This window comes from Trematomus bernacchii, unplaced genomic scaffold (genome assembly GCF_902827165.1).
Source record: "Trematomus bernacchii unplaced genomic scaffold, fTreBer1.1, whole genome shotgun sequence".
NCBI lineage: Eukaryota > Metazoa > Chordata > Actinopteri > Perciformes > Nototheniidae > Trematomus > Trematomus bernacchii.
In genome coordinates this window covers 333,973-360,338 of record NW_022987524.1, presented here as the reverse complement: position 1 = coordinate 360,338, position 26,366 = coordinate 333,973, and the positions used below count along the sequence as shown (strand labels likewise).

Below are 26,366 nucleotides of genomic sequence, written 5' to 3'. Positions count from 1 at the left end.
CTCCCTCTCCGTCTGTCTGTCCGCTACATTCCTTCCCCAACATCACCTCCCTCTCACTGTGATATTTAGCTGCTTCTCCTCATCATTTCAGAAGAATCCACTTAGTGTGTCTCCCCTACATGGATCAGCTGTTTGCCCCAACAGTGAATTTCAAAAATGTGAGTGTGTGTGTGTGTGTGCTATGTATCCAAGAAGAATGACCTCATCTTGTCAGAGTGTTTATGGAGCAACGTTAACCTCACTGTGAGCCCCACATGTGTGCAGTAAAAGAAAAGGGGGGTGGTTGAGGGGGAAGAACAGGATTTTTATGAAGTTGCAATCAAACCTGCCTTGTTTATATGTCCAAGTTCATCCAGACACGATGTGTCGCCCACCGTTGAAAACAAAGAGGAGATAAGGGGGAGAGGGGAGCAAAGTGTGAGGGGAAAGAAAGTAATGAGGAATCCTTTTTTTGGCATCTGATACTCTCCATAGACATTTTTATTTTTGCCCTTCCTGGTGTTATTATAGATCTGCATAATTCCACAGTGAGGGAATGCAATGGAATAATTGCCATTGGATACAATTTATACATTGCTGAAACATTCTCCCCAAAGAATGAGCCACTTTCCTTTTGGACCAAAAATCTCAACTTTTCACACATACAGTACCTTGATTTAATGGGCAGATTACCGTGACATTGCTGAAAACCTTCATGCTTCATAAGGGACTAAACCATCTGAAGTATTTTTCCAGCTAGTTTTGGATCTGAAGTGATGTGATGTCCCTCGGTCAGTCACCCTATGGGTCCAGGCTGAATTATGGTAATTGGTTTGCCGTGGTTACTAAAGATATGCATGGTAACCAGAAGATACATCCCTTTTTTTTGGGCAGTTTTTCTCACTTTTCATCTCGTCTGAAGCCTTCGCTTCCCCAATCAAACATCTCAACAGTTACAGAAGGGATTGGAACGTTGTCAAAATGTCACTTTGTCCAAATTAACATATTGAACTCAAAGGAGAATACTTCTGTACTTTTTATTATTCTCAAATGGGCCATTGTGCAGAATGAGTAATTAACTTTTTGTAATTTAATACAAATAATAATAATACATTGTATTTATCTAATGCTTTATCAGGTGCTCAAAGACACTTTACAGAGGTAAACAAATAAGATGTAATTTGTTAGTATTTTAATACCATGGTATTCATACTTTTACTTATATAGCCCTATAATCAATTATTGTAACAGAAATGTAAAACTTAAAGGGGACCTATCATGCAAAATGCACTTTTGTACGTCTTTTATACATGAATATGTGTCCCCGGTGTTCCAGGGAACTCACCAAGTGTCAGAAAACACAACCCTCTATTTTCCTCCATACCCAAATCTCTAAAAAAGGGGCTGCAACGGATCTGATAAAAACTGATCCAGATTTGAACACTGTCCTGACGTCACAGAAGTGGCGCTACGGCTATTGGGCCAACTCTCCACCTATCAGGGGAATGTGGGGTTGGGCCACAGCCGGCCATTGCCGCTCGAAAGCGCTGGAGACGCTGTAGTACATATGCCAGGCCTGTAAGTGGCGCTGTAGTCTGCCACAAAAGCAGTGAAGAAGACTTCCCGCCCATAGTTACCATGGTTACCCTTCTGTTTATTCTCCGCTGTGGCTTTCTTTCTCCCTCCCAGAGGCAAGCGTTTGCTCCCGCTGCTTTAATTCAATGCAATCCCTCCCCGTCGAGGCAAGCACTGTAATTCTCTCCGGTTAGTCCACCAGCAGATGACAAACACCCACCTCTCCGCCTCTTCCAAGGAACGAGGGGACCGTGCGGCAGAGTTTCAGTTTCAGTTTCTTTCGCCGGTCAAGATGTCCGTTAAAGTTTAAATCTTCCGGACAAAATTAGAAAAGTGCCGGTCAAAGGTCTTCTTTGTTATTTATTGAGCTTTAAAACAAATGAATAACGACTCTATATAATAAAACACGGAGGACGGAGATCTATTTTTCTCCCCCTCTTCTGACAGCCCAGCAGCTGATCAGAGCACGTCTCCCCTCTGTTGTTTAAGTGCTTTTTAGCAAGGCTGATTTCCATGTGGTATTTGGTTTCCTTTCTGATTTCCTCCCTTATTTCTGTTTCGTAAAACTGGTTCTAGAGATAAAACACATGTCCATTGTTCTCCATCTTTACTCCAGATTACATTTCATTGTCTCTTCTGAGAACCTGATGTTAGAAATCATCTTTGTTTGATAACTCCAGTATGTCTGCAAACCCGCTATATTCAGCCTGGCTTCACCTCATGTTTCAGATTTCTGGTGCCAAAAAGATGAGATGCTGTTGGTTTTGTTTCTGCGTTGCAAGTGTAGGCGGACGTCGCTGCACAGATGGTGATCACTGCAGTGTGTGTGTACTCCATATATGCTGGTGTATACCTGGGCATTGCATGGAAGACTTGCAGTCTGCTGGCCTTATGCTGCTTCTTTTCAAGCAAACAAACACACACACACACACACACACACACACACACACACACACACACACACACACACACACACACACACACACACACACACACACACACACACACACACACACACACACACACACACACACACACACACACACACACACACACACACACACACACACACACACACACACACACACACACACACACACTATTTTTAGCTGGCCTGAAGCCTGGGATTGTTCGTGAGCAAAATGAAAAAAAAGACAGGAGATTTGGAAACCATTGTCTTTAGGTATTTTACACGTTGCTAAAGCAGCAAACTCCATCTTCACCAGAATCATTATTCAGACTAAACAACCATAACAAGCAAGACAATCATTAGACACCCCCCCCCTCCCCTCCAGCTATACCACAGTTTAGGTGTTTTGACTGTCAGGTGTCGCTTCTAAAATGTTTAGGCCAGTTTTGGGTGTTTTGTATATGATTGCTTTATAACCAATTTAATATTGTATGTTAATTAATGAACAAGACTAGTTTGTTCTGAAGCCAGCAACACACACAGACACATTTTGTAACACACACACACGCTTGAATTTACCAGGAGACTGAAGTCCTCTCCTGTGTGTATCAGCCATTGATCTCCCTCACACTGAGAGCTAAAGGACAAACAGACTGCTGCTGACACTCTGAGGATGTTTTGTTTTTGTGTGTTTGCATATTTAAAGGTAGGGTAGGCCATTTTGGAGAAACCAGCTCGAGTGCTAGAATTTGAAAATACACAGCCGGAAAAAATCGGCCACTTCCTTACAGAGCCCCTCCTCCAACACACACGAACGCCCACATGACCAATGAGGGCACGAGATAAGTTTGTGCACAGATGGAAGGCTGACAGGCAGGTAGGCCATCCAATGGTCGTGCTTTTTACAGTACTACGGCTTCCACAGATTACATTTTTTATGGATTTTTTGTTAAGATATTCATTGCTATCGGGATGTTAAGAGCATTCCATGGAATATAACAAAAAGTGTATCTCAAGCCGGTTTCTCAAACGTACCTACCCCACCTTTAACTAACTTCAGATTATTTTCGTCTCATGCTCCAAATATAACTCCTTTATAATTGATGGGCTCTAAGGATCCATGAGGTTTCATAATGTGTTCGTGCTGAAGTGTTTACTATGAGAACCAATCTGATATTAAAGAGAAATGTGTTTTATAAATGTGTGAAAATAGCATGTGCTTTCAAACCTCCCCTTGTTTCAAATTGCAACCTGCAATCAAACGTAAGCATGGTTCTCTGAATTTCAGATGAGGGTAATACAGGGTTTTCTGTGGCAGTCAGTATGAATGAAAAGAGTGGTGCTCTGAAACATTTGTGTTCTTTAGCGGAGTGTTAAAGCCTAATCCACAGATTTTCCATAGATTATTTTTTATCTAGAATACAGAATCCCTTGTTTTTATCTAGAAAAATATAACACCATTGAATGATTCTATGTAAGAAAAGTGGTTTTGGTGTGAGGTTACTTATTGAGTTCACCTTTAGTGCCAAGCAGCAGAAATTAGCCTGAATAAATTCAAAATGGTTCACCCTCTGGGGAGCATTGTGCTCTGTACATGTTATCGCAATGGTGAAGTTTTAAGTTGGCCTGATGCTGGAAAAAAGGTCAGGATCATCTTTTGTAAATCATGAATAACTATTTGGGGCACATGGGCAGGGTTAGACTTCTGGAAGAGGTCTCTATGGCTTATGTGATGAGAGGTGGCTGACCTGATAGATCATCCAGTCAGAGTCCAACGTAGATCTCTGAGTGGTGTAATCTGCTTTGGTGTAAGACATCATCATGACAACACAGTTTTAGGGAACGCTTTAGGGCGTCCGGTCGCTTGCTCAAGGGCACCATGGCCCGGGAGGTGAACCAAGTAGCAGTCCACACTCCATATTTAGGTCTGTTCGGGGACTTGAACCGGTGACCCTACGGCTCACAGTCGAAGGCCCTACTGACATAAACACTTATTGTCTGTGAAAATAATAATATGAAATACATTTTAAAAAATGTGAATAAGGGAAGCAGCTTTCAATCTGCTCAATGGGACACATTCCCACTGACACAAGGTAAAAAATAAAAATTGAATTAGGACTGAAACATTTGCTGAAACACAAAGTCAGCTCCTACCTGTGAACAAATAACTGAAGTTCAATGTTAGATTATTATAAAATATACATGCTATTTTCTTGTCGGATAAACTACAAAGTTACTGGAAGTGCCATCGTACATGTTTCCTTTCCTTCAGCGTCCTTTGTTCTGTGTTCCCAGCAGACAGATGAAGCCGCTCAGACAGACAGTCAGCCTTCATCACAGACGGTCCCTGAAAGCACCGACAGCAAGGCCCAGCCCAAGAGACTGCACGTGTCCAACATCCCCTTCAGGTTCAGAGACCCAGACCTCAGGCAAATGTTCGGCGTGAGTACTGAATCAAATTCATTAAATGTTCATGTTGATGTTTTACATTTGGATTTAAACCAAAAACAGGAATTAAAAATGGTTGGGTTTAAATGTTCTGTTGGACCAATCACAACATATAAATCAATCACTGAGAGTTTTCTCTTTTGTTTGTCTTCACAGCAATTTGGCAAAATCTTAGATGTGGAAATCATCTTCAACGAGCGAGGTTCTAAGGTACATGGTGTTTTTTGTGTTAGCATGTCTAAAAATTATTTTGTTGTGGTCCAGAATAATTGGCACAGCGAAGTAATACTGTTGGCTCTGATTCTTTGTGTTAGCTCAAATGTTCTTTATAATTCTCTATAAAAAACCTCACTGTATTGTTCACTTTTTAAACCCAAAAGCTAATAGTGTTTAATAGTGTTTTATTGAAATCTCCTCCTTAGAAGAAATTCCTTCTTTCATAGACTTATGTCTATCAAAGATTAAAATCACTTCCTTTCAGAATATTATATATGTTTTTATGTTCTTATCTTGTATACGTTTGATTATTAGTGTCATCTTTTGTATTATCTTTGCTGATGCCATGCCATTATTTTGGTGCATTTGATTTACTCTCTTGTACTTTTTTTCCCAACTACATGGCCAACATGGGAATATTGCAGTGTATGATTGCATAATCTACATTATGCAATAACCATAGACCTCTGCTATGAAAGCAGACATTTATTATTAATGCATGTTATTAACCCCTTGAGACGGGACAGTGCAGGTAATGAAAGGGGAAACAGAGTGTGAGGCTTCAGTTCCAATCACTAACCATTTTGAATAAATATATCTTACAGACAGTATTCGATTTTTCATTGTTCGCTTATACATTTTTACTGACTTATGTTCTATATGAATTAAAATGGCCGTTCACAAGGTTTTAGCTCCCAACAGCCATGGTCAACCATTGCAACAAAAATGACAGGCTGTCAAGTTTTGCATTTCTGAATATGACAAAGCAGTGTATGGGGCTCTAGTGAGAGCGATAATAAATATCAAAGTTCGGAGGGTTGTATCTTCTAATCACCTGTAAGGAATGGTTTGCCTGGGGTGTTATACTAGCTGCAGTATGCAATGCAATGTTAGCATTAGTAAAACCCCATTCCAGACTTGAACATCCACTGCATACACAGTATACACTTACAGAGTTTGAGCTTACTTATAGGAGCTGCTGCGTCTGCAAACATAGACCACAAAAACAACAACCAAACTTGATATGTTGCCTTGAACACGCAGGTTTAGCCTCAGTCTTATAGCATGCTATCATGTTTGTAGCACTTGGGTGCAAATTGAAGACCCATTAGAAAGGTTACCACTTTAAAAGGATCCAGCCAACTACTCAAAGTTAAATTACGGCCAGCAAAATCAATGTTCTCTGACTAAGAATGGCAATACTGATGTCGTCTAGGCAGGCACCCGTACAACCAGAAATCACATGCAACCATGTTGTCTGCAGGTATAGATTGGTGCAGGACTTAGTCCTGAAACCCATAAGTGAGTCAGCATTTTACCACTTTCATTTTCATTTGGTCAGATGTCTGAAATAATATCTGTGGTTAAAACACGCTTTAGAGATATTCATTATTTGTCCATAAATGATGTCAGTAAATACACCATTTGTGAATGAACCAAGCTTCTATGTTTCATAAAAGCAGTGGTTGCTAACAAGTGACAAAATGATAATACTAAATGTCGTCACGCCAAACATTAGCCCCCTTTAGCTTAGCGGTGGTGATAAGGTCGTAGACTGTCTATAGCCTCAATTATGACTTTAATTCTGGCGATTGCATTAATGCTTCAAAAAAAGTATGATTAACGTGTGTTTCTCAGAGATGTTATTTTCTGCAATATTCCAAAATCCAATGAAAAAATTCCATTGCTTTTTGTCTAGGGTCTTGCCTTTCGATGCTAACTTCCTGGTCAGCCTAAAAATGTATCTCATCACTGTACCACTATGTATTAAAGAATCTAAGGGGCAGGGCTTTTTAAAGGGTCTGTCTCCTCTTATCAATGATTTGCATTTTTGTCCAGACTTGTAATAATATTGTATATTGATTAATATAGCATTCTGAAGAGATACTTGTGTGATCTACTGTGCTTATTTATTGAATCAGGAGGTTGTTCACTGTAATGACGAGTATCACATGTGAAATATAATGTGCATGTTGTTCTTGCCTCTCTCCGTCCTGCATGCAGGGTTTTGGGTTCGTAACGTTCGAGCATAGCGTGGACGCCGACAGGGCCAGAGAGAAATTACACGGAACCGTGGTAGAAGGCCGTAAAATAGAGGTGCATGTTCTCAAATACTTCTTCCTTCTCCCTATCCCCCTTTTCCCTGTGTGTGTGTATGTGTGTGTTTGTGTATTTGTGTGTGAGCGTTTGACTGACTACATCCCACTTCAAGCCATCCAAGCCGTATCACCTCCCTTTCCTTGTGCATTTTCATTAACCAAACACAAATAATATCCACATATTATAGAACAACATGATGGTATGATTAAGACCTTGCTTATTTTATTATTAGTTTCTTTACATTTTTTTCCCTTCTCCTGTTTTCCTTGTTTTTGTACAGCTGAGGCAATTGGCTTTACCAAAGGTTTAAGTGTGAAAATCAACACGACCAGGAATTAAAAACGTATTTTGGCCAATATTTTCTATGTTTATTAATGAAAGGAGCTTTCCCGCAGAAATCCAATTTTGCTTATCCACGGACAGAGGAAGTACTTAAGAATTTGAGAGACATGCAAGGTTTACAGCTAAATACTGAATGGCTATTTCAATGTCTTTTGTACCTTAAGAAGAATAAGAGCAGACACCACCAGCCTTCAAGCATAACTCTGTCCATTTATCACAGTGCAGTTGCAATCTTCCATATCTAATCCTTTATACAAGGCAATATCAGCAACTGTACCTAGAGAAGATGCATCATTCCACTATTTTTGGGTTCCTATCCCATACCTGAATTTGGAGATCTATATATAAAAACAATTCCAATACCTGCTTGGCAGCTGTAGCAACACAGCCAAAGAACATTCTCCACCATTATTACATACTGTATTTATATTGGTCGTCCAAAACGTTACCCATTATGCAATGATTATATTTTGTGAGATTAGGAACCCCGATACCAATATTAGATTGGATCAGTCTCACCCCTAGTACCTATTGATACAATATCTTCATCTATATGGCTGTATATGACCATGAGGTTTGGAATGTAGATTGAGATGTAAATAAAGAGCTCTCAGCTTCCTTTTCACCATGCAGACCTGTTACAGTGTATCGATCATTCGATCTTCACTTGAAAACCCGACATATTCCTCACTTGAGGTAGTGACTACAGCCAAACATATTAAGCTAACAAATAGCATTCAAAGTTTCTACAGCACCTTCCTTACTGGGAAGCAGGTATCTCAAGCTGAATTAATCATCAAACCATCAGTCTCTGCAAGGTATACCCTACACCCTAATGCTATAGGCCTAAACCCCTTCTACCATTAGAGGCTGCAGACATTTAAACTGTTGGAACATGTAATGGCACTCGGGTTGGGAACCGAAACTCTGTTCCAGATGAGAACCGATAAGAAAATGCCGGGTACCCATACAAAATACACAATTTCGGTTCTGCTTAACGGTTCTTAAACGCGGTAGACCCTGTATTCCACCGGGTCCGTCTGCGCCGCGGTGACCCGGTGGAATACAGGGTAAGGGCGGACTGGCCATCTGTGTGTTCTAGAGAATCACAGAACGGCCGGTCGTCAGCGGGCCGCTGGCGGCCGGCACCGCCCTTAATTTTTTTAAACGGCATCATGTAAGTTACGCTGACAGGCGACAGAGGTCCACAGTTGCCCCGCAGCGAGGCTCCCCCCGCCCTCCCGTAGACAGTTCACGAGCTCAGTCACTTCATAACACCAAAGATGGATCGCGGTAAACGCTCTAAAGTGAGGCTCCACTACACTGAAAAAGAAAAAGACAAGGCACAGTGTAATGCCTGTTAATAGCTTGCCACAGGCATAGCTCAGTTAAAATAAAGCACAGCTATTGTGCAATACATTTGTATTGCATGTATATTTTTTATTTGTAAAAATGTCAGTTAAAGCTTAAAAGAATAAAGATATTTTTGTTATCTAAACGTTTGACCTCTTTCTTTTACAATTTTGTAATCGAAACGGGGAATCGATAAGAACCGGAATCGATAAGCAGAACCGGAATCGGAATCGATACATTTCAAACGATACCCATCCCTAAATGGCACAAGATAATCTCCTAACACAGGAAATCTCATTGCCATCCAACCTCAGCACTTCTTACTCAGTACGTGTCTTTAGCTGACGCTTTTATCCAAAGCAACTTACATTAATTTCAATACAGTAGACATGTCTATGGGAGCAATTTGCCTAAGGACACTTCTCCATGTTGACTGCAGGAGCCACTGTCCCTCGATTGGAACAGGCCCATTTACTCCCTAAACCACAGACGTGATCTATCAGCAATGTGCACTTGCTTGTATTTGATGGTGACCGCAGCATCTTGCCAGAAAATGTTCCAACAAAGTCATGAAAAATGTGAACCAGGTTCAACAGTTTTTCTAGGCCTGCATCTTTTTGTTGAAGCCCTGAACAAAATTCCAACTGCTCAGATCTCTGAAATGCTCTAAACTAATGTTATCCTTCATCTTAAATGACATTTCCTACTGAATTGACATGACAGCTACAGGATTTAACTCTAATTTCTTTGCAAATAAAGTCTGTGACAATGATGTGCTGAAGCAATGCGTGAGGTATCATCAAAACTTAAAAATATAAATAAGTATTAAAATATTAACAGATCAAAGAAATTCACCTAACCCTAACCCTACAATCTGATTGCCTTCAGAAATGTTGCTGGTTCTATAGGACTCAATACTGAGCCAGTATGTAATCTTTTTCTGGTGTATCTCTTAAGTGAATCAATCAGTGTTTGGCTAATCAATCAATATAAGGAGTGTTGCCTTGGTGGACCTGTATTCATCTCTGACTATTAATCAGACCTACTAACCTCTTAAGCACTGGGGTCCCCCCAGGGGGGGCCCTCCCAACGTTTTTTATCTAGACTGTGTCTCAGGGCATCTATATATATCTATATAAACATCTATATTGATTTCTGACTTTTCTACATCCAACTCACAGGTTTATCATTACTTTGAGAAAAAAGATTATTAATTTAACCCTTTTAGAAGGGAAGATATGGTCATTTGTTCTGGGAATGTCATTTTCGAGCCTGAGACCTGAAAAACAGGCTCAGGGTTGAACAGGCTAATTGATCTATCAGAAGCTATTGAGTATAACTGGATCGGCAGGGTCTTACTTCTACTAACTTCTAGAGAACCAGGTTCAATCAACTGCTGTTTTAAGGCAGACAATGTTGTAAATCTGTTAAAGCAATCCCGTAGGATCTGGTATCTGTAATGAGGTGTGGCCCTACCTAGGCGTGAGTGTTCAATCATACCTTAAAGCAGAACTTGATTTAACCTGGTTCCCCAGAAGTTAGTAGAGGTAAGACCTTGCTGATCCAGGTGGAAACTTGCATAGACTCAATAGCTTCTGATAGGTCAATTAGTAGGTCTGAATAATATTCGGAGATGAATACAGACCCGCTTACACAACAGGATCACACAAAGCTAAATGGTCAGAGTTATGCTTTAAGAGACCGGCTGACAGCTTGTACAGAGAGAGGTGAAAGACACGTTTGTGCAGTGGAATGATTGCAAAGTTTTCTTGGCCACATGAGTAAGATGCTGCTTATTCCTTTCTCATCCCTTCCTCCCCCACCATCCTTCTAACGGTAGCTTGTTTAGGGCCCCATCCAACACAGTTACATCGGTAACAGTACACAAACAAGTGTGCGGGGCCAAGAGGTTTGGGAATGGTAAGTGTGGGCCAACGAGCCGTTCTGCCAGCATTTCCTCTCTCTTCCTCTCTCTTTGGAACGTTTGCAACGTTGAAACTCACGTGACATTTCTTTTTGAATTGTGGTTGAGTTGATACTGTATATTGACATACATATTTTCTTGCGTGTCGGCGTGCGTGCCCATTCACTAAGTGTTCTCCTGAAGCTGCGTGTGCGAGCAATACTGACTGAGATTTGACTTCGTTTGCACATCTATCTGAGATTGTTGGAAACCCATTTATTCATTTATTTTCTTTTACTTTGGAAGGCAATGCACCCTCATTTTATTTTACCCAGTTAGCTGTTGTTTGAATTTGGAATGATTTGATTGGTTGATTGACTTATTTATTTGAGTACATCTATTTCTTTGGTTGTTTTGATCTTAATATTGATTCTTGCAATGACTTGGAGAGACTGTTGTCTGAGTGTGAATGCTCCGTGTTGCTTTGGTCACAACAGTTCTTCTCACCTCTTGAGGTTGACTGGATGTTGCATAATGCTCCCAACATATTGCCTTCTCCCCTCCCCCAATGACATTTTCTTTGTCCGTTTTTTTCTCCTTCACCCCCACCCCCAACGCATGAATCTTTCCGTTTAAAAAACGTCATTTTGCCAAGTGCATCTGTTGTTTCTTTACTTTTGTCTGTAAGTTATTGAAATGTCACTACATTTGGGGAGAGCATGCCGGTAATATGTCAGAAGAATAAAACTTATGCAAATGAGATAGAAAACTGATTTGTTTTGAACGTGTTATCAAGTGTTTCTGAATGCAATTCTGAAAACACACAAATTACATTCTTTGTTTACAACATTAGGCCTATCTATGCATGCAGATCTATTGTAGCACTTACTGGTAACTCATAAGTATCATAACTCATGGACCTGTTTTTTTTATCTATCGTAGGTCAACAATGCAACAGCCCGAGTAATGACAAATAAGAAGACTGTCAACCCATATGCAAATGGTAAGGTCAAATCAGATTCTACAGCTAAATAAAGTCCAGAAATGAACCCAAAGCTCATGGTAAAAAAGGGTGAGGGCTGGGTAGGGGTCAGGATGTGATCAAGGCTTTTGACTCATGATTCCCATGCAACCTTACAGGGCTTTAACTGGGACTATCAACTAAAAACCTACTGAAGCAAAAATGTTTTTTTTAGCATTTATGACTTCACTATCCAAGTTCAAACATAATTATTTAACCTGTTAACCCCCGAGCCTGTTTTCCAGGTCTCAGGCTCGAAAATGACATTCCCAGAACAAATGACCATAACTACACTTCTAAAAGGGGAAAATTAATAATCTTTTTTCTCAAAGTAATAATAAACCTGTGAGTTGGATGTGGAAAAGTCAGAATCAATATAGATGTTTTTTATTTTAAAGAAAATTCAGATTGAACATAGTAAAAAACTGTAAATTATAGTGTCCGTCCAAACATAATTTTTTACTTATAGTGAAAACTACCCTTGGATGATGGTATCGTAGACTACAAGCTTTAGGAATCCAAAGTACAACATATAATAAGTACCCTGTATCAAGATTGATGCAAAACAAGTTAAATTTGACCTTTATAGAGAGATTTAGCAAAAGAAAACCACTTCTGGGGTCATTTGGGTGGATTTTCCATATCTCTGGCCCCCCTTGGTCGATTTTGATGATTGACATCTCTTTTTAACCGTCAGAGCCAATGGAATCGAGGGAACGTTCCACATACACACACAGGTTACCAAATAAGGAGTGAGAGTGATGCGTATAAAAACCGGAAGCTGCGCTAACCTCTTGTGGCTACCATTAGCAGCTAATTTTTATTCTCCGATTTTTGCATAAAAATTGAATTATGGATTATCAATAATTTTTTCAAAGTGACACACATTGGATTAACCTATGGATTAACCTTCAGCCGCATTTTTTCTCGTTTTAATGATATTGAACACGACTTTTGATCAGAATAACAGCTAAGGTGAGCATATCTCCGTGTTTTGCTACCTAAAGCTACGTTGTGTGTTGTCTGTATTTGCTTCCCCCGTCACGAGTTCTGATCGCTCAGTGATGATCCTTATATTTCTATAATCTGTGGAATCTCAGGATGTTAGCTAAACTTGTTTGTGCAGATCCAATAAGTATATCGATCAGTATAGCTAGAGTTCTGTAATAACGGCATTAAGATTTTTTCGCTCAGGGCAGATTAAGAGGCTCAGCGTTAGTCTTGTGTTTTTTCTTGCTAAAAATGGTTCATATCATCAGTTAGCTGAGTTTATTCCCGTTACATGGATATAAAACATTCATAGTTTATTAAATATTAAGAAGCCCTCAGACGCTGTTTCCTGCAGATGATGCGTTTTTCCGCCCGGGGGCGGGTCGATGGGGTTCAACAGGTTAAAGGGTAATTTTTCTCTAAACATCAAGAAAGCCACTTCAACTAGTTTCAGGACGATGTAGATTTTACAAGTCACATACTAAGGTTCTTTACATCCCCACCAGAAGAAAAACATAACATTTTTCAAGGGTGTAAATATGTTATAACCATACACTGTATGAATGCATGCAATGCTTTGTCTCGAAAGACCACTGTAAAAAGTGTTCAGTCAATTACATAAGATTATCGGAAAGTACATTTAACCAGTTAACCAGTTAACCCTCTGAGACCCACGGGGCCGTATACGATCCCAAATATCACGTTGTGTTCAAAGCGTCATAACTTCTCAGCTGTTTGAGCCAGAGACATGCCGTGTTTTTCCTCTTAAACTACAGAAACGGCAATAAACAACTCTATTAAGTTTTTCATTGAGAGGCGTTTACTTATTTCGGTGAAACGGATGTGCGTAAAGTTTTAAAAGATGCGGATAGTCTCACCTTGATTCTGGCGCATTGCTTATCGTTTTGTATGTTTTATAGGTCTATTCTCATCCACCATCTTTGTTTGTGACGTAAAGAGTGTAAGAGTCACGTTTCTGAATCGGACACTCTGAGTGGATGCATTCACAGCCAATCGGAGTCTGATTCAGAGGGTTGCCTGTCAGTTCCGTTGTTTTGTGTACTGAAACGAGAGCCAGTATAATTCCACGAGCTAAGACAAAATAAAAGTTGGAATACGTTCTTTTAGTGTTTTGAAAGTAAACTGAGGTATGGCAAGGAAGTTTACTACAGCTGAGGCGTTGGAGCTGATTTTTCAAAGGGACGATGTTGATGAAAATTCAGACGAATCTTCTCAGCATGCCATGTGTGATTGTGGAAAGGAACTACCATGATATATATTTCTTCTAATCAGTTCTCATACAATGATAATAAATGTGTGCAATTGTCTGTGTTGAATGTTTTTTTCAATGTTATGGTTAGCAGTTATTTTTAATGAAATAAGCAAATAATTCAAGCTCATGTTTATGGGCAATTATCCCATATTATATTGTATATAAGTCTCTAATGAGTGGCATATATCATTAGCTGAGGTTGTGCTGATTTCTGGGATGTGTACAACTTTATTATACTGTAAGGAAATGACAATTTATAAGGCAAAACACAAAAATATAGAAAAACGGAAATGTCCTATGTGGGTCTCAGAGGGTTAAGCCCCGAGCCTGTTTTTCAGGCCTCAGGCTCGAAAATGACATTCCCAGATAAATGACTATAACTTCACTTCTAAAAGGGGTATAAATGGTTAATATTGTCTGATAGCTGAGTTTCTTCCCGTTAAGTGGGTATGACACAGTCATAGTTTGTTAAATGTTAAGAGCCCTCAGACGCTGTTTCTTGCAAGATGTTGCGTTTTGCCCCCGGGAAGAAACTCAGCTATCAGACAATATTAACCATTTTTAGCCAAACGAAACACAAGGGTAATATCAAGCCTCTGAATTAGCCCTGAGCGAAACAATTCTAACGCACTTAGCACAGAACTCTTTGTAACTTTATCACTTATCGGATCAGCACAAACAATATATCAGATTAAAGCTGAGATTCCACAGATTCTAGAGGTATAGGTATCATCACTGTGCGACCAAAACTCAGGGCAGCGAAGGCAAACCCAGACAACACCCCACGTACCACTTTCGGTTTGGGCAAGCTGCGTGCGCATCACTCTCATTCCTCAATAGTAACGTGTAGGTGGATTTAAGAACGTGCCTCTCGATTCTATTGGCTCTAACGGTTCAAAAGAGGTGTCAATCATCAAAATCGACCGAGGGGGGCCAGAGATATGGCAAATCCACCTAAATGACCCCAGAAGTGTTTTTTTTGTTCCTAAACCTCTCTTAAAAAGGTCAAATTTAACTTGTTTTGCATCAATCTTGATACAGGGTACTTATTATATGTTATAGTTTGGATTCCGAAAGCTTTTAGTCTACTATCCCATCATTCAAGGGTGGTTTTCAATATAAGTAATATTTTTTTTTTGGACGGACACTATCATTTACATTTTTTTACTGTGTTCAATCTGAATTTACTCTAAAATAAAATAAATCTATATTAATTCTGACTTTTCTACATCCAACTCACAGGTTTATCATTGCTTTGAGAAGAAAGATTATTAATTTACCCCTTTTAGAAGGGAAGATATAGTCATTTGTTCTGGGAAGGTCATTTTCGAGCCTGAGACCTGAAAAACAGGCTTTTCTTTCACGAAACTGTGTCTCAGGGCTTCTTAACATTGAATAAACTATGAATGTGTCATACTCAGCTAACTGACGATACGAACAATTTTTACCGAAACAAAACACAAGTCTCACAAGAAGCATTTAAATGAGCCCTGAGCGAAAAAATGCTACCGCACTTAGCACAGAATTCTAGGTATAAATACTTTATTACTTATCGGATCTGCACAAACAAGCTTTTCTAGCAAACTGAGATTCCACAGATTCTAGAGGTATTAGTATCATCACTGAGCGATCAGAACTCGCGACATGGGAAGCAAATACAGACATCACAACACGGAGCTTTAGGTAGCAAAAACTGAGATATTCTTACCTTTTGCTGTTATTCTGATCAAAAGTTGTGTTCAATGGCATTAAAACGAGAAAAACGCGGCTGAAGGTTAATCCATAGGTTAATCCAATGTGTCCGTGTCACTTTGAAAAAATTACTGTTAATCCATAATTCAATTTTTATGTCAAAAACTGAGTTTTCATATTAGCTGCTACCGAGCTACCAGAGTGTATGACAGCTTCCTGTTTTGGGTATTCTGGCTACGCATCACTCTCACTCCTTATTTGGTAACGTGTGTGTGTATGTGGAACTTCCCCTCGATTCTATTGGCTCTAACGTTTAAAAAGAGATGTCAATCATCAAAATCGACCAACGGGGGCCAGAGATATGGAAAATCCACCCAAATTACCCCAGAAGTGTTTTTTTGTGCTAAATCTCTCTAAAAAGGTCAAATGTCAATTGTTTTGCATCAATCTTGATACAGGGTACTTATTATGTATGATGTCCTTTATTGTTTTATGTTTGTTTTATGTTTCATGTGGAACCTATTTGCTGCAGGTCTCCCTTGAAAAAGAGATCTATGATCTCAAGGGACCAATCTGGTTAAATAAAGGTTTGAAATGAAATTATATGTTATAGTTTGGATTCCTAAAGCTTTTAGTCTCCGATCCCATCATTCAAGGGTGGTTTTCACTTTCGGTAATTTTTTTTTTTGGACGGACACTATAATTTTATTTTATTTACTATATTCAATCTGAATTGACTTTCAAATAAAAAAAATCTATATTGATTCTGACTCTTCTACATCCAACTCACAGGTTTATCCTTGCTTTGAGAAAAAAGATTATTAACTTACCCCTTTCAGAAGTGAAGTTATGGTCATTTGTTCTGGGAATGTCATTTTCGAGCCTGAGACCTGGAAAACAGGCTCGGGGGTTAACAGGTTAAGTCAGAGATGCCTGTCTGAAAATGCCAGTCATAAGACAAGAAAAATGGGTTTGCGCTGTAATTATTTAAAAGCCTGGTGGGTCTCCTGCCCAGATTTTAACAGGCACTTACAGACGTGCCATACAGATGTAGCACTCCAGATAGGACTCCACCCAACGGATTCCAACCAAAAACCCAGCGGATCCCAGTGGCTGGGAGATTAAAGCCTTCCCACTATTTCCTAAGAGGGCGCGGCCAAATTTCCCCATTTGTTCAATTTCAGGATGTAACCATTAGATGGCGCTTCATTCACAAAGACAACTGGGTGTTTGTTTGCAATGTTTGCAGCTCTGCAGTTGTGTTTGCTGAATACTGTAGCATTTAATCACTTATTTGTTATGGTTTTCACAGGCTACTATAACGAAAAAACATCAATATTTTAGATCAAATAAAGTATATTTAATCGTATTATCTTAATTCAATAATATATAGTCTTTATATATTAAATAATCATAATATTAATGTAAATGTTTACACTTCTTTATTTTTTATGCTCATACTTTTACCTTTACAATAGTTTGCTTTAATATGCAGTATCATTTTTGTAATATTGTTGTGGTGTACACAGTACAGTAGATCGAAGTAAATCAACTCATACATTATCACGTATTATACAGTAATGTGTTGTATTATTAAGTAATATCATGCATTAACCCCATTATAGCAGATGCCACATTGAATGGATGAACACATTTATGCATCAATAATTACAACGGAGTATTTCTAAATATAAGTTGTACAAATTATATGTTTTTAATACTAATAACATAATGATTCATTTTACTTTCAGATGATAATACTTTTCACTTGGGCTATTGACAATTTTGAATGCAGGACATTTACTTCTAACACGTCTTTTTATCTAGGTAAATAATCGGAATACTTCTTCCACCTCTGATTTTAACCTGTCACTGTTTTTAAAACTTTAATTAAATGTTTGATATTTCCAAAGACCCTTTCAGACCGGCAATGCTGCCCTGCATGTAATTCCGATTGTCCATCGGAATGTGACAAAAGTCAAAAGTCTCCCATCCCCCTTGGGAGACTTTCTCCACACATTCCGATGGCCAATTATTTGAAACAAAGAGAGTCCGCAACATAGGCTACTATCTCTTGTTAACAGAGGGGGGATGGTAGAGCTTTGTCACACCGATGATGGCCGGCAATAATAATTAATGAATAGTGGATAGGAGAATTCAAAAGGATTTAGGAGAAGAGACTGCAGTGCTTTGAGAATCCGACTGCACTTACACTATCGACGTATTTATGATGCGCCAGCGGACGTCATGAATGTGCGTCTGCTGCTGTGGGGAAACTACAGTTTTCTATACAGCGGCCTACATTGATGTATAATAAGAATAACAATAACTAGCGCCATATTCTATCTAGATACTTTGCACCGCGCTCCCACTTGTTGTACCTGGCAGAGCAAGAAACACTCCAGCCTTTTATTTAAACATATCTAAATAAATATGTGTGTCCCAGGCCATAAATGCAATTATGCTGTCAGTTTTCAGATAAAGCCACGGCATCACAATTCTTATGTATTCTACAATATAGTTTCTTTCACCTCCCGTATTGCTTTCAACCCACCAGCTTTTATGGAGAAAATAAGTTATATAATAATTAACCAGAGGCATGTTTCTCACTATTTTATGCATAGAAACAACAGGCTACTGTGTGTGTGAGGAATCAGCTATTTATTTCATATGAGTTCCATTGTGGCAGCGTCCATCACTGCTCTCCCTGGTTGCAATACACAAAGACAGCTAACTGTAAGCTTGTCACTCAGAGGGGGGTGGGGGCTGGTGAACAGTATGGTCAATGTTTGTTTGTTAAAAAATGTTGCAGTCGCGAAAGGTTTAAGCCAATAGACTGACAAAAAAAAGGATCAGTCTATGTGTCAAGGGGGAACTAGACACCCCTAGCCCTTTACAGCCATGGTCCGGTCTGACAGCGATCAGCTGTCTGCGGGAGAGAGGAAGAGACAGATCACTGCATAAATATGCAAACCTACAGTTAATTTTACTGCTGAAGAAGAGAGATCAGGGGGGGGGGGGGAGAAGAGAGATCGGGGGGGGGGGGGGGGAGAGCTGTGGCTGATGGGCCATTAGTGTAAACAAAGACAGTCACACACAGCTGATCACCTGAGAGCTGCCGTTTCATTCAGCCTATTAAAAAAAAAAAAACGGCCTGATTTTAAAGGATCCATGTCATGCTTTTCCGGTTATTACCCGTCCCCTTGTGTGTTATGAAGGTTTTTATGCATGTAAACGGTGTGCAGAGTCAAAACCCTCAAAGTACACCCTGTAGCGAGTAAATACCTCCCCAAAACGCCTCGTTGGAGATACGTCACTGCCCATTTGACTCTTCAATTTAGTTCCGGGTACGGCATGATGTCATGCCGTACCCGGAACGAAATGGACCAATCCCGAAGAGCTATGGCCACACCCAGCGGCGCTGGCCGCACCCTCTGCCAGCCTAACATTTACTGTTGGAAGCTCTGGTTCAGTTCACAATCGATCCAGTCATGCCAATGCCAAGGACCTGTTTCCTGAAATGTGAGGAGAAATCTGAGCTGTTTGTCCTACCGACGGAAGAACCACGACGTGTTTAACACTGTTCCTTCAGAGGTTCGAAGAACGTTACTGTGTGCGCGGCATTTCACAGACGAAAGCTTCCAAAACATTGCCCAGTTTGAGGCCGGATATGCACAGCATTTGAAACTGAAGGACGATGCTATTCCTAGTTTGTTTGGACCGTGTGGAGCAGGGGAAGATTCGGGTACACAACCTGTAAGTTTGCATTGTTATTTGTGTATTTATCAAACTAGGTATCTACCACGACTGTTTAAATGTGTAAACGTGTGTCGGACTGCTAGCGTTTCCATATATCAACTCTAATATCAGCAGATGGCCTTACATACATGTATCTCATAGCAGGAGAGTGTCTGCATTCACACACGAAATACTCATAGACAGTATACTCCGGGTGATTTACCGTACGGTCAGTACATTACAGTTGGCTTTCCTCCGAGCTACGCTGATAGCATGTATAGCTAACGAGGCTAGCTATACATGCTAGCGGAAAATATTGTATTCATGCCAGTTACAATGAATGACCGAACGTAGCAGACTACCCGTATAAGATTGCAATTATAAACACGTTATTGCTAGCCTAATATGAACCACTAGCTTTTGTTCATAGTAGTTTTATTACACTACATTATAGTTGCCGTTCCTCCGAGCTACCGTTCATATCGTGTTTGCTACCAAGGTAAACAAAGCTAGGTTAGCATATTAGCTGGCAAGCTTACTGTGTTGATTAGATAGATGGATTAGATAGATCCACACTCCTACCACAACTACTACTAACGAATCTAAAACAACTAAGTTTCTCTAATATTTTGTGATTTGCATTTGATTTCATCCAGCCAGATCCTGGCGGACAATACATGACGGGACTACCACACTGATGCCTCGTCCTAAAAAGCCCCGGCTGCGATAGGCAAGATGCCGACAACGGGAAGGAATTGATGATATACCGTGTATATATATGTATATTTATGTTCATTTTGTACATTTCTAAAAATAAAGTTTAATGGAAATACTGAGTAGGCCTATCCTTTCTTCCCTGAATTATTTGCTCCTATAACATATCATTCATATATAGCAAACCATGATTTGATTTCTCATCAAACAGTAGTAGTTTATTACAGGTAAAAATAACGTACTCTTCTATAACAACAGTTGTGGGTACAGTTCGGTTAGTTAGCGTATAAAATATACGGCTGTACCGACGCCATTATAAGACTGATGTTCCGAGAGCGAGCCGAAAAAAGCACTGTTAGACATGGGTGGAGCCTCTCTGGTGGTTGACTAATCAGAACAGAGTGGCCGAGCTGACCAATCGGAGCACACTAGGCTCACAGGGAGGGGGCGGCAAGAGCTCCAACGAGCCGTGTTCTGCCCTTACAGCGCGTATCCCTATGCGTAGCTAGACAGTTAGCTAACATTTAAAAGTCCTCCAATAAAGATGCAAGGTTTTCTTTCTTGACTTTACTGTTCTTCTTTTACTTTGTAAAACTGTAACAATACAGAAATAAAACACATATAAGTATGCAGGCTTTACCTAACATATAAGTAGCACTGTACAAACGACACACATACTACTATTAAAGGAATTAGCTATCATTAGCATCACTATTAGCTAGAAATAGCACAGATCACCATTAGCTAAATTAGCACACATTAAACTAGCTTCAGACCAAAAGTTACACACTTCAAACATTCTGCACATGAATAACTCACAGACAAATAGTCTCCAAGGCTCAAGCATCACAGACACGGACACAGTTTACATGACGTCTCTGCTCCATGTGTTGATCTCCATGTGTTGATCTCCGTGCTCCGTTTACAAAGATCCTCGCAAACCAAGGAGCGCTCACTCTGAGCCAAAAAACATGTCCCAACTCTATAAACATAGAAATAGGCAGCACACTCCCCGCTTGAGATAATAACATTATATCACGACAAATACAATTGAACTTGAAAGGGAATGTCCACTGAAAACAACATATTAAGAGTTCTTTCTCTAAGACTCTGCAAGAAGGACAACAATTTCTGTTACAGGCCTAAGGAACACCTTGGCTGTCCCGTCCTTCACAATCCGCACTTCTACTTTGCGGACCCTCTTGTCACTGCTTGGAAAAGTCTTAACAACCAATCCCATTGGCCATTCGTTCCTATGGGCTTGACTGCCTTTGAGAAGGACGACGTCTCCTTCTTTGACGTTCGGCTTGTCTTGCGTCCACTTCCTGCGGCTCTGCAGAGTAGACAGATACTCTCCTTTCCATCTCTTCCAAAAGGTGTCGGCAAGGCACTGAACTTGCTTCCATTGCTTTCCGAGCAACTGAGCTGTATCGAAGTTTCCAGGAGGTGCTGAAACTGCACTCATTTTCTGAGTCAGGAGCATTGAGGGGGTTAGAACTGCAGGCATATCTGGGTCAGTAGACACAGACACAAGGGGTCTTGCGTTGATGATCGCCATCACCTCTGCCATGAAAGTGCTCAAAACCTCATGTGTAAGACGTACTGGTCCCGTCTGAAGCAACATTGCATCCAGAATGCGCCTGGCTACTCCGATGAGCCGCTCCCAGGAACCACCCATGTGGGAGGCATGAGGGGGGTTGAAAACCCAAGAGCATCCTTTCTCCTGGAGGTACTTCCTGATTAATGTGTCGTCTGTGTTAATCCTTAACTCTTTTGAAGCCCCGACGAAGTTAGTCCCTCTGTCAGAGCGCAGGAGCTTTGCTGGACCACGAACAGAGAAAAATCTTCTTAAGGCATTGATAAAACTGTCTGTTGACATGGATTCAATCAGTTCAATATGCACCGCTCTGGTAGACATGCATGTGAAGAGCAAAGCCCAGCGTTTGCTGTCTGCAGCCCCTCCTCTTGTGCGTCGTGTCATGACCAACCACGGCCCAAAAACATCCAGTCCAACATTGGTGAACGGAGATTCGGGTGTTAGTCTGTCAGCTGGCAGATCCGCCATCTTCTGATCTTCCAACCTTCCTCGCAATTTGCGGCAGGTAACACACTTGTGGATGACAGAAGATACCAGATGTTTACTCCCAACTATCCAGTATCCAGCTGCTCGAATAGCTCCTTCTGTAAAGTGTCGCCCTTGGTGAGCTACTTTTTCATGGAAGTATCTGACAAGCAGTGTGGCGATGTGATGATTGCGTGGAATGATCAGAGGGTGTTTTTCTTCTTCTGACAGCTCAGCCGATGAAAGACGACCTCCAACACGAAGAAGACCATCTTTATCCACAAATGGATTGAGCTTCTCAAGTGTGTTTTGCTTGGACCAAGTCTGTCCGTCTTCAAGACATTTGAATTCCTCTTTGAAGGCCTTGTGCTGGACAGAGCGGATGATCAAAACCTTGGCTTGTGAGAGTTCACTTATGCTGATTGTTTCTCCGAAACATTCCCATCCTTTCTTTCTTGCTTCGTCAGCCTTGCTTTTGAAGGAAGCGGCAACATGAATGAGTCTGGCTATGATCTGACAGAGCTTTTGCCAGCTTGAGCATCGCTCAAAGTGTTGAGAGCTCAACATGAACTCTGAGACCTTGGTTGCCAGTGTAGACACTTCAGGACGCATCTCGTTGTCATCTTTGGACCTGACGAACACCGAACACCCGAGATTGTCTGTAATCGCAGTGCAATCTGTGTTCTGCTTACATGCAGGGAAGGTGAGACTAGGATGCTGTGTCATGCCACTGAAGTCTTCTTTAACATGAATACTGTTTGGACATGGACTGAGATAAGATGTGCAACCGTTGTGCAGTATGTTGGTCTTGTAGACATTGACCTCTGATGGTTTGTGAGCTATCCCCAAGCATACTTCTCCCACAATGACCCAGCCTAGGTCTAGCCGTTGTGCGTAAGGTGCATTGTGCGGTCCATTGATTTGCTCACGTACTTTGTGCACCCTTAGGATGTCTCTCCCTAAGAGCAGAAGGATAGGAGCGTTTTGATCTACTGGATGAATCTTGTTAGCAACTGGCTGTAGGTGTAGGTGATGTAGTGCAATCTCTGGAGAGGGAATTTCTGCTCTTTCATCTGGCACCATGTCACACTCAATTAAGGGTGGTAAGGGAAGCTGTACTTTCCCCTCCACAGACTCAATGACAAAATTAACGGCTCTCCTACCTGAAGTCTCTGACTTCCCAGAACAGGTGTTCAGGGTGTATGGAGTGGAGTTACCTTTAACTTCAAAGAGGTTGAAGAACTCTGTCTTGGCTAGTGACTTGTTACTTTGTTCGTCCAACACTGCATACATCTTCATTGCCTTCTCCTTTTCCCCTGCAGGATATGCTTTCACCAAGATAATTTTGGAACATGAGCGTGAGCTATAACCCTCCCCACAAACCTCCGTACACTTTGAGGTCACTGATGAAGATGAGCTTTCACTTTGCTCCCCGCTTTCGTCTTTCCCAGCCGTAGCACTCTGAGCGTTTAAAGGAGGAGGGCCTGGATGCAGTGCGGCGATGTGTCTGTCACTGTTGCACTCGAAGCATTTGACAGTCAGTTTGCAATCTTTTGCCATGTGTTGAAAAGAACCGCAACATCTATAACAGATGCGATTGTCTCTGAGATATGCTTTGCGGTCTTCAAGAGTTTTCTCTCTAAAGAGCTTACATTTTTTCAGTGGGTGTGGCTTCTTGTGAATTGGACACTGGCGATCTGGCTCATCCAATTTTTTAAAAGTAGGACTGCTTTGGGTGTCTGCTGGCTCTTCTGGGATGTCTGTTTTGTGTACAGTCACAGAGGCTTTGTTGCTTGGCGTGGATATAATAAAGCTTGGATCGTTCTTAATCTTTGCTTGTTGCTGGACAAACTTGGCGAAGACAGAGAAAGGAGGGAAGGCTACTCTGTAATCCTCCTTGTACTTGCTTCCAATGCTGGTCCACCTCTCTTGCAGATTATAGGGAAGCTTTTCCACTATTTCTCTTACCCCACGAGCTGTATCCAGGTACGAAAGCCCTGGCAGAGCACCTTCGTCCTTAGCACACTCAAGTTCGAGGAGAATGTCGCCGAGTTCTCTCAGTTTAGCATTGTCTTTGTTGGTGAGCTTCGGAAAGTGTTCTATTTTCTTGAGCAGTGCGTCTTCAATGACCTCTGGCGCCCCATAACACTCTTCAAGACGTTGCCAGATCATGTTCACACCTGCTGCAGGATTGAGTACGTGTACTGCACGAATTCTCTTTGCTTGTTGCATGGAGTCGGGCCCTAGCCACTTAGTCATCAAATCTAGCTCTTCTCTGGCTGTGAGATTCAAGTCCTTAGTGGCACTTATAAAGGAGGCTTTCCACGACCAGTAATTTTCAGGCTTATCATCGAATTGAAGAAGACCTGCACTCACCATTTCTTTTCTGATGAGGTATCTTGCGAAGTCTTGTGCACTTTGTGACTCATACTGTTGATCAGCGTGCTTCGGAGTACTGTGAGGGTAAGTATTTGATGTCGGTTCATTTTTTAAGTCTTTGTAGACTGACTTAGCTTGAGGTGGTTCAAACGTCTTTATTTTTCTTTCCTGTGCCTCCACTGCTACCTGTGTATGATGCGTTCCGGAACAGGTGTACTGAGACTGAGCTTGAACATACTTGGAAGTGCGTTGGACTGCACTGAAGCGCTCACCTTCAACAATGGGTTCTCGACTTAGCTTCACGCTTTCAGCATCTGCTTCTTCATAAACTGCAGCTTCAGCTTCAGCTGCAGCTGCAGCTCTTTGGCACTGGAGCAGATGTAGACTGGCGTCAAAGTCAGCTTTTTGCTTTTCCAGGTCTGCCCTCTGTTTCATCACGTCAGCTTCTTTTTCAGCATAAGCTAATTGAGCATGAGCTGCTTTTGCCTTGGCATAGGCTTTCGTGGCTGACGAACTTGTTGCTGATGATCGCTGAGACGATCTAGAGGCTGCTCTGGATGAATATGACTTAGCATCAGAGGCTTGAGGATGTTCTTGCCACTTGGCTGTTTGATCCACAGTCTCTGCTTGCTGTTCTCCACTTGCTTCTTTGTGCGTAGTGGTGTCTTCATTATTATAGTTTTTCCCTGAGCGTAGACTCATGTTGGCTGTGTAGTGTACTATTACTTGAACCCGCCGTGCTCTTGTCTTTTTACTGTTCTGCCCTTACAGCGCGTATCCCTATGCGTAGCTAGACAGTTAGCTAACATTTAAAAGTCCTCCAATAAAGATGCAAGGTTTTCTTTCTTGACTTTACTGTTCTTCTTTTACTTTGTAAAACTGTAACAATACAGAAATAAAACACATATAAGTATGCAGGCTTTACCTAACATATAAGTAGCACTGTACAAACGACACACATACTACTATTAAAGGAATTAGCTATCATTAGCATCACTATTAGCTAGAAATAGCACAGATCACCATTAGCTAAATTAGCACACATTAAACTAGCTTCAGACCAAAAGTTACACACTTCAAACATTCTGCACATGAATAACTCACAGACAAATAGTCTCCAAGGCTCAAGCATCACAGACACGGACACAGTTTACATGACGTCTCTGCTCCATGTGTTGATCTCCATGTGTTGATCTCCGTGCTCCGTTTACAAAGATCCTCGCAAACCAAGGAGCGCTCACTCTGAGCCAAAAAACATGTCCCAACTCTATAAACATAGAAATAGGCAGCACAAGCCGTTTAGTGGAGAGAGTGAATACTGCTGAATACACATACTTTACAGAGATGCTGTATGCGAAACCAATGTGAGTTTGGAAAATTGCACAGTATAAATCTATTTTAGTATACCTCAACAATGTAATTATGATCAGTGGAAATGGCCATGACATGGGCCCTTTAACATTGCACAACAATTAACTCAATGTGTGATTGTTATAGCAGTAATATTAAACACTAATAATACAGTAAACTATTAACAATAGTATAATATTATAGCCCGTTTGCCCATGGTGAGATGACGAGGCTCCATTAAAAATAAACCTATTTTTAGTGAATTACTGAGTTTGGGCAAGTTAATAACGTTTTAATGAAGTTACAGTATATTCATATTTG

The 26,366-nt window shown here is 40.8% G+C and overlaps 1 protein-coding gene across 1 annotated transcript in view; it reads left to right on the top strand.

The window, feature by feature from the left end:
• The window catches only part of rbfox1 (RNA binding fox-1 homolog 1), a 205,338-nt gene that overhangs the window by 128,392 nt on the left and 50,580 nt on the right, over positions 1-26,366 (top strand). Inside the window, exons 3-6 of the mRNA XM_034119954.1 lie at positions 4,760-4,906; positions 5,069-5,122; positions 7,133-7,225; positions 11,769-11,829. Coding sequence (XP_033975845.1) covers positions 4,760-4,906; positions 5,069-5,122; positions 7,133-7,225; positions 11,769-11,829 — 355 coding nt within the window. The remainder of the gene's footprint in view (positions 1-4,759; positions 4,907-5,068; positions 5,123-7,132; positions 7,226-11,768; positions 11,830-26,366) is intronic.